Source organism: Hypomesus nipponensis, chromosome 21 (assembly GCF_054491055.1).
Source record: "Hypomesus nipponensis isolate SF chromosome 21, ASM5449105v1, whole genome shotgun sequence".
In the NCBI taxonomy this organism is placed as follows: domain Eukaryota; kingdom Metazoa; phylum Chordata; class Actinopteri; order Osmeriformes; family Osmeridae; genus Hypomesus; species Hypomesus nipponensis.
Window position 1 is genome coordinate 10323958 of NC_140381.1, and position 14278 is coordinate 10338235.

The following is a 14278-nucleotide window of genomic DNA, read 5'->3' on the forward strand; positions in this document are numbered from 1 at the left end:
AAAGCACAGTAAAGTGTCAGATTGTTCACAAATAACTAGTACATCGATACAGCAGCCATCTGAGGATGACAATGGCTAACAGAAAGACTAATGTCAAATGATGTGCTGTTCTGACATCATCGTCTACCTCTGCCTTTATGGTAATGTTGTAGTTTTTGGCTGTGTTGTAGTTCAGACGTTTGATCAGCATCACACCTCCATCATTACGCACATCAAAGTCCAGGGATACGGGTGGCTTTAAGATAAATTTGAGTTTTACTTAAACAAGTTAAAACAAACGAGTTAAACAACAACGAAACACTTTTTTTGTGATTTCCTTTAATGAGGACTCAAAATCAAGTTTTAACGTTACCCAAAATAACACTCACCAGTATGGAATACGATACTCTGTTGTTTTGTGAGGTGACATCTGCATCCACAGCTTTGACTTTGAGAACTTCTGTGTTTAGTGGAAATGTCTTAAGGACAAGCAATATTACAGTAATTAGACCAATATGTGTTTTAATGTACTATTCAAAATAAACCATATTGAAATACATTTTTCACTTTTTCATTTCACTTTGCCCTTGTCTCACCTCAGAAACCGTCGTGCTGTACTCCTTCTTCTCAAATATTGGACTGTTGTCATTTAAATCGGTGATTTTGAGCGTTCGAGTGTTGTTTAGCTAAGAGACAATAGATGTTGTTTTAACAACTGAGACATTTTCTGGCTCACCATAACATGTCATATGACAGATCACTGTAATTCTTTATTGGTCTCACCTTTCCCAGGTTCACACACATGATTGAATAGTATAACTGTCCCGCGGTCTACAAGGAAATGGACAAAAGATTAAACACTGACACTGTCTCCACAAAAACTACTCATCCAATTTTAAAACACAAACGAAATCTTGTGAAATATCAACATATTTGTGTATATACATGTCAAAGTTCACTGATATTATGAATCTCACGCTTTTTAGTGCATCTGCATCTAGATCCATCTTGGTGCGGACAGTTGCAGTTGTATCCCCAGGTGTGTAATCTAGCTCCAGAAACTTAATGTGGTCAGGAAACAGATGCGCAACCAGCCTCACAGTGGTGTCAGCTGGGATGCCAGTTACAACTTCCACGTTCCCTGTTGCCACAAAGAGAAATTATAAAATGTTGTTACCCACCAAAAAAATATATTTGTTGCAAATTAGAAGAATGCGTGACATATTTTGTGGTCATGTAAATATTGTACTTTTTACCTGAATAGCCCTCTTCCACAGGCCCCACAATCCCATCTGAACCTACATCACAGTTTATCGATGATGCACCTGGAAAATCTAGAAATAACAACGGAATTTGACATACAGCAAGAAATCAATGTAACATAAAAAATGTGTATTTCATACATATTCAATCATATTTTATTAAAGTTCAAGACATCAGTCAAGTTGAACTGAGAGTAAGGATACATTGAATGATTAATCATTCTCTCGTCAGGGACCTTTGCATTGCGAACTCAATAAAACCATTTGTTTTCCTGGTACAAACCTCCAAGCTAATTGGGTTGGATTCAAGCCAGACAGGTTAGGTTATTTTTCTCTCAATTGAAACAGGGATAGTTTTTGAGACCTAGGTGTCTTTCAAAATAATGCTTTGTAGATGAATAAGATACAGAGACATATAATCAACCATTTAAAACCAGAGAAGCAAAACCAGTCAGAAAACAAATTAATTAAACAAATAACGTGACAAAACAGAAATTCAGAAAAAAAAATTCAGACAACATTCCATTTGAGAAGTCTATTAGTGAACATATCCTGTGCTTAACTCACCTATAGAAGTACCTCTGACACCATGGGTACACAGAGAGGCAGAGAGGAGTAATATCCATCTGAAAGACATTATCCTTGTGTTGTATGTTCGAAGGTTTTCCCTCCTAACTGACAACAGTACTGTCCTCACAGGACCTATTTGATAGACGACAGCAATCCCTTGAATCAAGGAGTATTGAATCGGTCACAGGGAGTCACTCAGCCATTTTATGACTGGTTGTTAAAAGTTACAAGTTGTTGAGGTATAACAAGGTCCAAGGGGCACTAGCAACACCCTTGTTTTTCTCACTTCTATTTTGGTGTTGTTTTCCTTAAAGAACTATTTTCTTATTGGTTAATTTTTGCCCACTGACCTGATGATCCAATGCAGGCTGCGCAATGTTACAAATATTAGAAATGAGGTCTACCAGAGATTTATTTCCATTAAACTTGGCATGGTCTTGTCCACACTGAGATTACAGATCAATACACATATACTGTGAGACTTGTGACAGTCTGGTTTGGGTTCAACATTATACCCAATTTCATTATGTGACCTGGTTACATTAGCTTACTTGCCAAATAAATGGTCTTGTTTTGAAATTACAAGGACCCATTACTGTTGTCCCAAGTTTGGGGATAATGGTCTTCTAAATTGTGGTTCTGTTAATAGGAATTTGGATCTGGGGAGGAGAGAGCAGGCGGAACAGGGTAAACTGTATCAGCCTACTTGTGCTAATCTTTACCGTAATCTTTTTACTGGTGAGTTGACCCCCCCCCCACCGTCCCCCAAAGAAAAGAGGAAATCCTCTCCATCCTCTCTTGCTCTTCTCCCTGTACACTTATATACGTACAGCTCTATCTCCAAACATCAGTCCGTTAAACTCCTGAAGTTAGCAGATGACCCCACCCTCATTGGTCTCATTTCTGGTGGGGACGAGTCTGACTTCAGGTGGGATTTTGACAACCTGGTGACCTGGTGCAGCCAGAAGAATTTGGAGCCACATGCTCCCAAGACAGTGTACATGGTTGTGGACTTCAGCAAGAACCCGGCTGCACTCAGCCCCATCACCCTGTGTGACTCCCCAGTCAACACTGTGGAGTCCTTCCGCTTCCTGGGCACTATCCTCTCCCAGGACCTCAAGTGGGAACTGAACATCAGCTCCCTCACCAAGAAAGCACAACAGAGGATGTACTTCCTCTGGCAGCTGAAGAAGTTCAACCTGCCAAAGACAATGATGGTGCATTCTACACAGCCATCATTGAGTCCATCCTCACGTCCTCCATCTGGTAAGCTGCTGCCACTGCCAAGGGCAGACTGCGGCATATTGTAGGAGTTTAAATATTAAATATTGTCCAAACAACCAAAACTAATTCCCCTATGGTTTAAAAGAAGATGGGAAATATTAACTGAATGAATGATTGATATTGATGAATAGTCATCAATACATTTCATATTTTGCTCAATGATTCTACTGTCTGTAGTATTCTCTCGTAGTCCATTTATGGTGATGTATTTTATGAAACACATGTCACATATTTTGTGGTACAATATTTAATGATTGTACAAACAACTACATGGTGAAACTATGGGTATCTTGTGTTTGGATGATATATGTTCCTATGGTATTTCATGATCAATTAGTTTTTTGCATGCGCAAGGTATCTTTAGAGATATGAACATACAATGCTATGCTTTGAACATGCGGCAGTGTGTGTTATAAGTAATGACTGTTTCGAGTTTTGTATCTAGAGTTTTGAAAAATACATCAAGGTTCTGAAATTTGTGTTAAAGTGATTGTAAAAAAACTATAAAATCACATCCACAAAAGCTAGTTTCAGCTATTTTGCTCTCATTTATGTTAATTGTTGCATCAGCTTCTGAGATTTTTTTTTGTCTTTCAGGGTTGCGATTCTCTTTTTTGTCAAAAGATGGCGCATGGAGTCCCTTGTACTTTTTCTGTAATTCAGATATATAAATAAGATTAAGATGTTTTGCATAATACATAGAACTATTGTACCAAATGACAACAATAATTATATGATGTGCATTTTCGTTTTATATAGTGTAATTAAGACGTTTAAAAAATCACTGACTAGTGATTAGTTTTTTATAGTTTTGCAGCTATTTTATAAATAGTTACCCATTCATTCATGAATGTAATAACCCGCTGAAACATCCTCATAGCTTAAATATACACTGACCAGTAGAAGCCATGTAAGTACTTCCTTTCAGCCTATTCTGATCCCAACAAATCTCTATCATACTCCCCTTTTTTACGTTGCGGTGACCTTGACTTTATAGGCCTACTTAAAGTTATAATTATATATTAAATAATCATATAACTGTTAATTATATCAGTGTAATTGCTTGCATTTACTTTAAGCCATTTTCTTTTGTGCACCACAAAGCTCTGACATTTTGGGCATGATGCATGAAGATAATGTACTATACATTTTGACTGTAATAGTTGCCAGTAACTAGTTACTAACTTCCTTGAGGGTTTAGGTTGGTTGAGTGGCAGTTCTATGGGCGTATGTGAAGCCCTCTGTGACATGCTTGCGTGTAAAAAGGGCTATACAAATACATTTGATTGGATAGAATATGAACACATTTAAATGTCTTCCATTTTGTTAATCTAGCCAAAACATTTTCACTGAACTGTTTGATAGAAACAAGAATGAGAAAGGCTATTATGTATTATGTGTTGCTCAGAAAACATGGCAATAAAAGGAAACACAATGTCACACACACACACACACACACACACACACACACACACACAACAGTGGATTGAGGACACTTTAATAAAACAATTAAAGTATTACATTTTGTATAAAGATTACGGTAAAAAAAAGCACAACTGCTTACACATACAGTTTACAACTAGGATAGCTGGAATTAGGCAGACAACCTCCCAGCTCCTTTGAACTCACTGAGCAGGCTGTCGTCAGCCCTCAGTGGGAAGGAGAGGGTACGACTGTGGTAGTACTCAGAGTCTGCCAGGAGGTTCTGAATGACATCGGAGAGTAGGTGTGCTCTCTCCACCCCAGTGCCCGGAGCGTCATAGCCCAGGGCCGTGAAGTGGACATGAAGGTGGTAGTAGGATGGCTGATAATGGAGGTAAACCCTCATCTTGCTGGCTGGCACTCCATACCGCTCCAGAATGCTCTTCTCTCCTTTCTGGCGGATATTTCTTAGCAGTTGTAGATGCTGAGAAGTCAAGTCCCTGAGACTTTTGATGTCTCTTCGATGAACGATGGCTATCAGATACAAGTTGTCCAGCTGCTTTTGGTCCCACTTTAAGTCTGGTAGGAGAACAAAGCCAACATCCTGATCTGGATCCTCATAGACTATACGATTTGCCTCAGCTTTCTTCTCCAGGATGTTGTAGACCCACTGTATTCCAAAGCTCTGGCTCTTAATGTAAGGCAGAGTGATAGAGCGATAATCCTCCCCGGTTTCCTCCACCAGAAAAGTCTCCTGGCACAAGTATTTCTTAACGTGCTTCTCTGTGGCGGGACACACCACCGTGGTCTTGATCTCATTCAGATGAGCAGGGGGTTGAAGTTGATAAGTGCTGTAGATGTCATTTTTCATCTCCAACTTTAGTCTAGAGCCACTGAACATCTCGGACAAGGTGTCCTCTCTGATTGGTGTCTTCTCCAGGATGACAACTGCCTCATGGTCATCTAACTTCCCGTGAAGAAAGATGTTTTTTTCCCGCGCCGAGTCCCGCAAAACGGTCTTCAGTTTGAATCCGGATAGCACACTTTCAGATGCTACTTGATCATCTATTTGGTCGCTATCTGGGCCACTCTTTTGCCTTTTACTCTTAGTGAAGTCTTCGATTCCAATGTTGGGGCTTTCACGTTTACCAGTGGACGCCATCTTTGTTGTAGGGATGTTACGCTTGAAGCCGAAGCTGCCCGAAAAGTAACGGGCAAATTCTCACGTGACTTGTTGTCACGTGATCGAAAGCAGCGATATGGCGGATGTGGACCCAACTAAATCTCTGAACGGTTTACTAAATGGAATAGCTCAAAAAGTATATTACAACAATGGTGAAATAACAGAAGAACTTTTGAAAAATGAACTTTTTCCCGACCTCGCGCAAGAGGAATTTAACGCTTTACACGAGAAGATGAGAGGCCTTTTGAAGGTACTGTAGTTGTCCAAATAAATATGCTGTGGATTTGCTAGCTTTCTACAGTATCACCAGTTTCAGACTACAAAGCATGTATTATCACACTTATAGCTAGTATTGTCAATACAAGCATTTGTATCTTCAGACGGTGTTTGACGGTATACATTGTGTTAACTTTTCTCTCATGCTAGGCTACACAACCCGTAACATCGTTTTTCTCGATTGGCTTCTCCGTTTCGTTCTGACGGGTGGTGCATGATTAATTAACATTTGTATTTGATATTTATTTAAAATGACATTCACTGTCACAACATTGCTTTTTAAAAGCTTTTTAAAAGCCATGGAAGTGGTTAGGTTTTCTTTATCGCCTATAAAGGTGAACATGGTGTCATTAGGTGGCAGCACTAACACACCTTTGTGAAAATCATGGACAGCAACTGCAGTCACACTTTAAAGAAAATCACATTGGTTCTCATAAGACAAATACATGTTATTCCTCAGTCTATTGCCATGGCAGACATGGACCAGCCCCAGCTGGAGGCCTTCCTGACAGCCCAGACCAAGAAGCAGGGTGGTGTCAGCACAGAGCAGGCTGCAGCCCTCTCCCGCTTCTGGAAGGGTCAGCGGGGCCGGGTCAGAGAAAGCCTGCTGGGCCAGAGCCGATGGGAGGCCGGCCTGAGGGGCCTCACTTGGAGGGTCGACCTTCCCACTTCGGCCAGCAGAGGAGAGGCGGCCAGCAGCCCTGTGGCCTTGGTGGAGTTGGAGCTGGGAAGGACTGGAGAGGTGAGAGGGAGGGAGGGAGTGAGGGAGGGAGGGAGGGAGGGTGTCTGTGGGTGGAGGGAATATATGTGGCGGGTGTTACCACGCCGCTCATCAGCCGCATGTAATTTTGTAATTAAATTGGTCATTTAATCTGCTCAATTCTGCATCTGTTTTACCCTTACAAGTACATTACAAAGCCGCTACAAAGACACTAGAAATAAATACAAGTTTAGATTATAATACTCTTTTTTTTTTGTGTTTTTTAAATCCAAGTGACTGAAAATACCACAAGGTACATTGGAAGTCAGGATTCCGAGCTTAATCTCCTCTCAGAGAAAGTATTTTCACATTTCTTATTCAAAATGTGTTAATTGCCTGCGATCATCTACACTATTACACCACTTACGAAAATGTTTGGGAATCTTCGATGAAAGTGACAAGTTCAGTGCATTGTGGTGTTTGTTATGGAGAAGGGAAAGGGAGTATAGAGTGAAAGTTAAAGCATTCTTAATTTTCTTCACATCATTTTTAAGGCTCTCCTCTTACCATAAAATACCAAATATATAGTATTCAATTTCCATGATTCATATACCTTATCCTTTAGTGCACTTTCAAGCTTTCCAGTTTGCTGTAAAATATGATTTGATCTTGAGAACCATTTGATCTAGCCAGAATAACTTAGTTGTTAGTGTGCCCTCATTGTCCATTCATATTAAGAATTAATTAATTGAATACGGTGGATATTATTTACCACTACAGGAACTGCTATTTCAACTGGGGTTGAAGGTCAGCCCAGGTAAGAACAGGTCTAGGACCAGCCTCCATTCAAGAGCTCATCTTAATCACAATAGGCCAAAGCACCTGACCTGACTGGCTCCAGTCACATACCATGTAGTTTACCACTTAAATCATCCATTTGAGCAGTTTTTTGGTCAGTTTAATCATCTCCTGGCTTTTGTCAAGAATTAGTAACCTAAAATGGACTGTTCTTGCTGAAGTCACTGTTTAGCGGACCTCAAAGATGGTGCACTGTTAACAAGCTTTGAGGTCCTGTGTCACTTCCCTTCTTGAAGTTTTTAACTTATGAATAAACTGCATATGCATTTGTCTCCTTATTGTATATTATACAAAGGAGTGGCCCACTTTCATTAAACAATGAGGTCTAGTTGCTCCATTTTACTTTCAATCCTCTGCTCCCTCTAGAGTTGACAGGAAGTGTTGCTTCTGTACTTGTTGGAATACACTTGGTTAGAATATGTGAGGGTGGAGTCTATTCCCGTTGTTCTCCTCTAAGCTTTGTTTTCGGGACCTGAACTTAGATTTTTCTGCTCCTACAGTTAACATTTGTCTGTCATGGACTATAAAAGCAGTTTTCAAAGTTCAATACCATTCTGATCGCTGGTCAATATTTTTGCTATTTTATTTGTAGGCTGATGAATCTTTCTAAAGTGTACCTTTACCATCAGAAAGTTTCTATTTCAATTTCATTTCACTATTGAACATAAGACCTTATTTAATATTCTCTCAGAATTGCAATGCAGACTATGGAGGCTAATCCATAGCTGCTTTGTCTTTGATTGGTTCATCATGCAGTTTAAGTAAAAACCTTCTTCATGAGCTGAATGGCAAATCATTAACTTGACTCTGTAATCAATCACATAGTCTTTGGTAGTCGTTTAACTTCTAACTAAAAGTGGTTTTGACGCTATTTAAGATAAAGCTGTTTAAGAAGGCTGCACTGTGCCTCAAGATTTTTACCACTAATCTGTTTCGCAAACATCGGCAGAATACTGACAGTATCTCAGTCATTTCTATTTGTAAAAAATTCACAGCCCACTGTACATTTAAAACACTTACTATAGCATCAGGTACCAGGCTGATTACTATGTGGCTTCCCTTGTAAAATGCAAGTTGCGGTTGACATAGCAGTATCTCCAAAATTACACAGGTTTGTGGAACGTAGATCAAGCGAGACAAGACGTGATTCATTTTGAAGTTTACAATCAGTCCAGAACATCTCCTCTGTGTTTTGACATGTTCTAAATGTCAACATGCTCGACCAAACCCAAACTAGGACTTTCACAATGTTTAGCCTAGCTACCTCTGACCAGACGTACTGCCCTCTTCAGGACCCTGTATGACCCACATCAGCCTATTAAGAGAGCACAACAGATTCTAGATAAGTACTTTCTTCTGGCCAAGGTCATCTTGTCCTTGTAACCTTAAAAAAGATGACCTCAAGTACAACAGTACTTGAGCAGGAAATGGTTCACATGCTGCAAAAAAGACTATCTTCTGTCAAAGTTGATGTAGATCCAAGTGCCAAATCCTAGCTCCTACGTGTTGCATTTGGCATCTCGTGTTGTTGGAGACCACTTTGCACCCGCTACACACAGACACACACAGCCTTTCCACCTGGCTGTTAATAAATGACGCTTTGGACCTGGAGGCAGAGTCCATTTAATACAGTCTAAAGTAGAATCAAGATATTGACAAACAGGTCAAACATGTTAAAAGCTTACATTAGCATGGGGCTCTTAAAATCGTGTTCTATTTTTGGCTTCTGACAAAAGAAACAATCGTGACTAGTGACCATATAGCACATAGGAGGAACCTCCACGTTGGTGAAATCAAAGGATCTTCTTCTGCTTCTTACTTTGTTTCCAGACAACAAATGCTTTTACGCACTATCAGTCTGAGTATGGGGATGTTAGCTATAGCCCATAGAGCATAGCCAATTAGATTGCCTACAAACTGACACTGAAATGCAAGGAATTTGTCAGTTCCACCTTTAGTGCTGGAAGGAGAGCGTCAGAAAGACCTCTTCTGCATCAGTGAATCCATGTTCTGCATCCAGTGGGGAAATCAATCTTTAGACTTTAGTCACAAGAAAAGCTGATAGGATGTAGCATAGTTGCTGGTTGTATACAATACTGGAACAATGAATGATGGGATGGAAGTTGAAACTTGTTTTCCTGGTCAAACTCAATGAAAATGTAGCACAATGCTACAAAGATGGATGGATCAAAGTTGAACCTTTCTTTGCTGATTGAACTTAAAACATTTATAAAAATAGCCCAATGCAATACAAAAATGAACATTGTTTGAGAGGATCACATTCAATGGATTCACTGGCACAAAAGTTCAAGTCTTTCATTGTCAGTTATTGTTATTGTGTTTCTTAATAACTCTAAACACGAATAGGCCTATATCATATTCTCTACTTTTCAACATGAAGTAATTTAAAAATCCATCTTTTTTCTATCAACGTATACCAACAAGCTGTCAAGCCTCAGTTTAGCCTTTTTTTATTTTATTTTTTATCTTAACTTAAAAGGTCACAAGGGTGGAGGAGGAGGTGTTGGGGGTGGTGGTGGGGAAGGTGGTTGTGCTTCTGCTCTACCCATATCTGTGCCAGTCTACCCCTCCCCTTGCACTACTGAATGAGGCTAGTGGAGCACCACACCCTTGAGCCACCATTATCTTGGTCATTACAGTTGTGCTGAACTTAAGTGAACTAGTTGATTCGTTCACAGAAGAAGATCCTTAGAGATCTTTTGTATTTGTAAAGATGGCCTACACATTTGGACCAATTCCTTTGTACATAGTATGTTTTTAAATATGTATGTACCTATGTACTAATCTCCCTCCGCCCCTTTTTTAAACCATAGGATGGTTTCCCTATATCAATAGAAATACAGTGGGTGTGTCTAGCTTGGCTTAACCTGAATAATATAGTGCATTTGCATAAGCAAAACTAGTCTACAGGTACGGCTCAAGTGACTGACACAAGTCACTCTCCAAAGAACATGAGTCATAGCCCTAATGTACTTTATTTACATTTATTTAGTCATGATATCTCATTTATGGGCCAGATACAATGAGATTTTGCAGGCAGATGCCATTTTAATACATGCGCTGTCTTCCATAGAAACAGGTCTTACCTAAACAAACAATAGACGTGTGTGTGTTGGGGGAGGGGGTTTGTGTCAAGAGGTTACCAGGCAACAGGTCATTGAGAGGTGCAAGGGTACAATGTAGACATGTCCACTGTAAAGAACAAACGGGAAATAAACAACAGCTGCAGATGGACAATCCCCTGTCCTTCATTGTGTCTCCTCCTGGATTTTCATTCATTTTTAAGTGGGAGTCAGATGGCTGAGCGGTGAGGGAGTCGGGCTAGTAATCAGAAGGTTGCCGGATCGATTCCCCACCGTGCCAAATGACGTTGTGTCCTTGGGCAAGGCACTCCTACTTGCCTCAGGGGGAATGTCCCTGTACTTACTGTAAGTCGCTCTGGATAAGTGCGTCTGCTAAATGACTAAATGTAAATGTAAAGTGGCAGGTAACAAAACCGGTTTGGCGTCACGTTGACAGAATGAATAGACCTTCTATATCACATGGCTGGCCCATGTGAAAGACGTTTTATCGGCCAGTTGCCCTTGCCCCCTCTCCCCTCATGTGAAGGACACTGAATATCTATAGGTTGTCAGTCTGTTGTCGGCAGGCGATGCAGTTACCAAACTGCAGAAGCGGATGCAGGATCAGTTAACCTAACCCCTCTATTCCTTATGCATGCCATGCCATTGTTAGTTTATTTATCTGTATGGGTCTCAAACATTCTGATCTGGGGCACGATTTTGGTAATTGAAACCACTTTGACGTTTACAGGATTATATGAACTACATTCAGAAATGCCAAAAACGGTATTAAAATGTTTTCATCAAATACAAATTAGAGGAAAAGATGACCTTGCCCCCTATGGTCGATCTGATCATGACCCCCACCCCCTTCCCCTGTTCTTGTCCTTTTCTCCTGCGTTCTCCGATAGCAAACCAGTTTTTGAAAGGTGACATTCAGACAACCGACATTGGAGGATATTTTTGTCTGAGCCGCTGGAGAACCCAGAGAAGGAAGGGAAAGTTTCAAGGGACCCATTTTTATAATGGGAAGACTTGAATGGTAGGGCCACAGGCTGACTTTGGTCTATATTAAACGTGCCTTCTGTTTTTTCTTTTCCCCCGTAAAATGAGGAGGCCTGTAGGTCATTCACAGCATGACAAAAACATTCGGAGCCGTTTCCTTCCTCACACTTCCGTGGACAGTTTGGCTCTTGAGCTTTTGAAATTGACATCCTACTTACTCCCTGATCTTGGCAGCTGTCATTGTCAGCACCGTATGTTTACACTACACCTTCTCCACCGTCAGTTATGTACGACAATCACTGGAGGTAAGTGAACAGAGCTCGACTTTGACAGGTAGACTTCCATCATTCGAGCGCTCGGGGATTTAGGAAAGGTGTTTTTTAGGCGAAACAGAGGTCCTTGTTTCTGATTATATACTTTGCTCTGCATTGCATCATTCTCACACACAACCGCTTCCCGCTGAGGAACCGTCTCATGTTTATCTGCTTCGTCATGCATTTGTACAGATCGTGTGCAGACTGTTATTGTATTGTGTCGTGCATGTCCTCTTTCCTCTGACATTGCGTCTTCTGTCTTTTACAGGACTCCGAGTTTGTGTGCCTGGAGTTTGACGAGGCGAAGGTCAACCAGGTGTTAAAAAAGATGGCGGATGTTCAGAAGAGCATCGACAGCATCGTGCATCGCAGCTAGTATGGTGTGCAACCCCAGTGTGTGTGTAATGTGTGACTGTGTGCGTGTCAAATAGTGAGAAAGAGAGCGTGTGTAACAGAGCAAATAAAAAGGACTGTGTGCATGTGTATAAGTTGTAAGTGCGTAAGTAAGCCTTTTGAGTGTTGTGGAGATGTCGTGCAGTTTGTGGCAAGCGTTGAGTGTGTTGCAAAGAATGTTCATAGTGGCCCATTTTGTGGTTTCCTGCTCTATTGATGCTCAATTCCTGTTTGGGTTTAAGGGTTAGTCTTAAACTTCTTAGACTTCTTTAAGAAGTCTGTGAGAGCAAGCTGCCATATTACCAGAATTTGCTGCATACTAGTCTGTTGTACCCAATGGAGCCTATCTTTCTTTGAAAATCACAATATTATCTGCGTTCATATTCATACTTTTGCTTATAAAGATCATGTCATATTGTCAGAGAAAATGGCTTGTAGTACATATTAAAACTCTCAATATGCGCAACCTTGAACCCTGACTCATCCAATCATTGAACGTGTATAGGTGCTGTGGGTGTCCCCTACAAGTGATTTGCATTAAAGCGGAACTTGATTGAAGATATAAGGAACTGAAACGGATGGTTTCAATGGACATTTACTAAATGCATTGTCTGCTTCCTCTGCAGTGTCACATTCTGTACCTTCTGTTTTGCATTGGCAAAAATATTTAGTGGAGATACTTTACTATGTGACTTTGAAAATGCTCTTTCCTTATACCTGCCCCAGTGCCAAGACAGTAACATTTACCTTCAGTGTGCTCAAAGTAATGTAATATTTTGAGCATTGTGTATTGGGTATTTTATGTGACTATAACTAAATAAAAAGATTCAACCTTTTAATAAATAATGTCTCACTGAAAATCACAAAGATCGCCAGGAGCAATAATCTTAAATTATTATAGATTTTTGTAGAAGAATGTTTTGTGATGTAAATGTAATAACATATTGTCGCAGTTTAACACAGTTTTTTCTGCAAGTCTGATTAAACTCTCAGCCTTTAGGGTTTTACACTCCCCTCGTAAGGTGCATTTTATGGATTTTTACAACTTATAAAAGTGGACTCGATGTACACAAATTCAATAGGCTTGTTGGTATCTTAACATATGCCCCTATCTAATCCTCTTAAATAACAGAAGGGAAATCAAAGAATTCTCTTCAGAACGGATCAGTTCAGACTCTCTGCTTGGGAGGGGGGAAATGGGTGGAGCAGTTGGTGTAGAGTGATGGATGTTAAGGTATTTGATAAAGGGGGTTGAGCCACACATGTCATGCATTGCCAGGGCATTTAGAAAGCAAACCCATTTCATAGAAGAAGATGCATTTATATATTTGTTTACAGGAATGGGTGAGATTTGAACCTGCTACCATCTTGGCTTGCATGTCATTGTTGGGAAAATTGAAGATGTAGCACATTTATCCTGTATAAGAATGATTCTGTGTTCAGCATTCCTTTGTGTGTAGAGAGAGGCCTACCCCCAAATCTGAACTTTGGGGAACACGAGGCATATGTAAACAAGGTGACCTGGGCTGACCACTCTCTCTTACTAGAGAGGCCATAAAAGATGTCTGGCCTTATCTGTGTTGGGTGAATCATGTGGTCAAGCTTACAGGGGTCAAAAGGCACACACACTCAAACACGCACGCACACACTCCTGCGCCAGGTCTATGCAAGGAGCCAATGAAGAAGAGCAATGGAACATTTGCATGCCTTTGTCTTAACCAATGACTGTAAAGAGCGGTTCTGCTTAAATAGCTAGCTAGCACAACATGCTAGCGGACAAACTTTGTATTGCGATCAGACTTTGTCTCCTTGCTGGCAAGCATTAAACTATTGTACTTTCTTTGAATCCGACGACTCTGTGCATTACTTGAGAAATTATCCTAACAAATTGGTCCTTCGAGCCGGATCTCAATATCTTTTTCCGCTGTCCAGGGTCGGGACCGAATCCG

At 40.5% G+C, this 14278-nt stretch overlaps 2 protein-coding genes and 1 long non-coding RNA gene across 3 annotated transcripts; 1 reads left to right on the forward strand and 2 right to left on the reverse strand.

Annotated features, from left to right (window-relative positions):
- Window positions 1-595: 595 nt before the first annotated feature.
- LOC146237930 (uncharacterized) lies at window positions 596-1046 on the reverse strand. Its single transcript, XR_014740544.1, has 3 exons — window positions 957-1046; window positions 763-810; window positions 596-665 (listed from the first exon to the last, which is right to left on the reverse strand). It is a non-coding gene; the product is annotated as an uncharacterized LOC146237930 (long non-coding RNA).
- Window positions 1047-4576: 3530 nt separating this feature from the next.
- dcps (decapping enzyme, scavenger) lies at window positions 4577-5729 on the reverse strand. The gene has a single exon (XM_084685833.1). The coding sequence runs from the start codon at window positions 5677-5679 to the stop codon at window positions 4690-4692; it is 990 nt and encodes a 329-aa protein (XP_084541959.1). The 5' UTR covers window positions 5680-5729; the 3' UTR covers window positions 4577-4689.
- On the forward strand, window positions 5654-12802 carry commd1 (copper metabolism (Murr1) domain containing 1). The gene is made up of 3 exons (XM_084685834.1): window positions 5654-5950; window positions 6437-6718; window positions 12205-12802. The coding sequence occupies exons 1-3, from the start codon at window positions 5777-5779 to the stop codon at window positions 12310-12312; spliced, it is 564 nt and encodes a 187-aa protein (XP_084541960.1). The 5' UTR covers window positions 5654-5776; the 3' UTR covers window positions 12313-12802.
- The last annotated feature ends 1476 nt before the right edge of the window (window positions 12803-14278 follow it).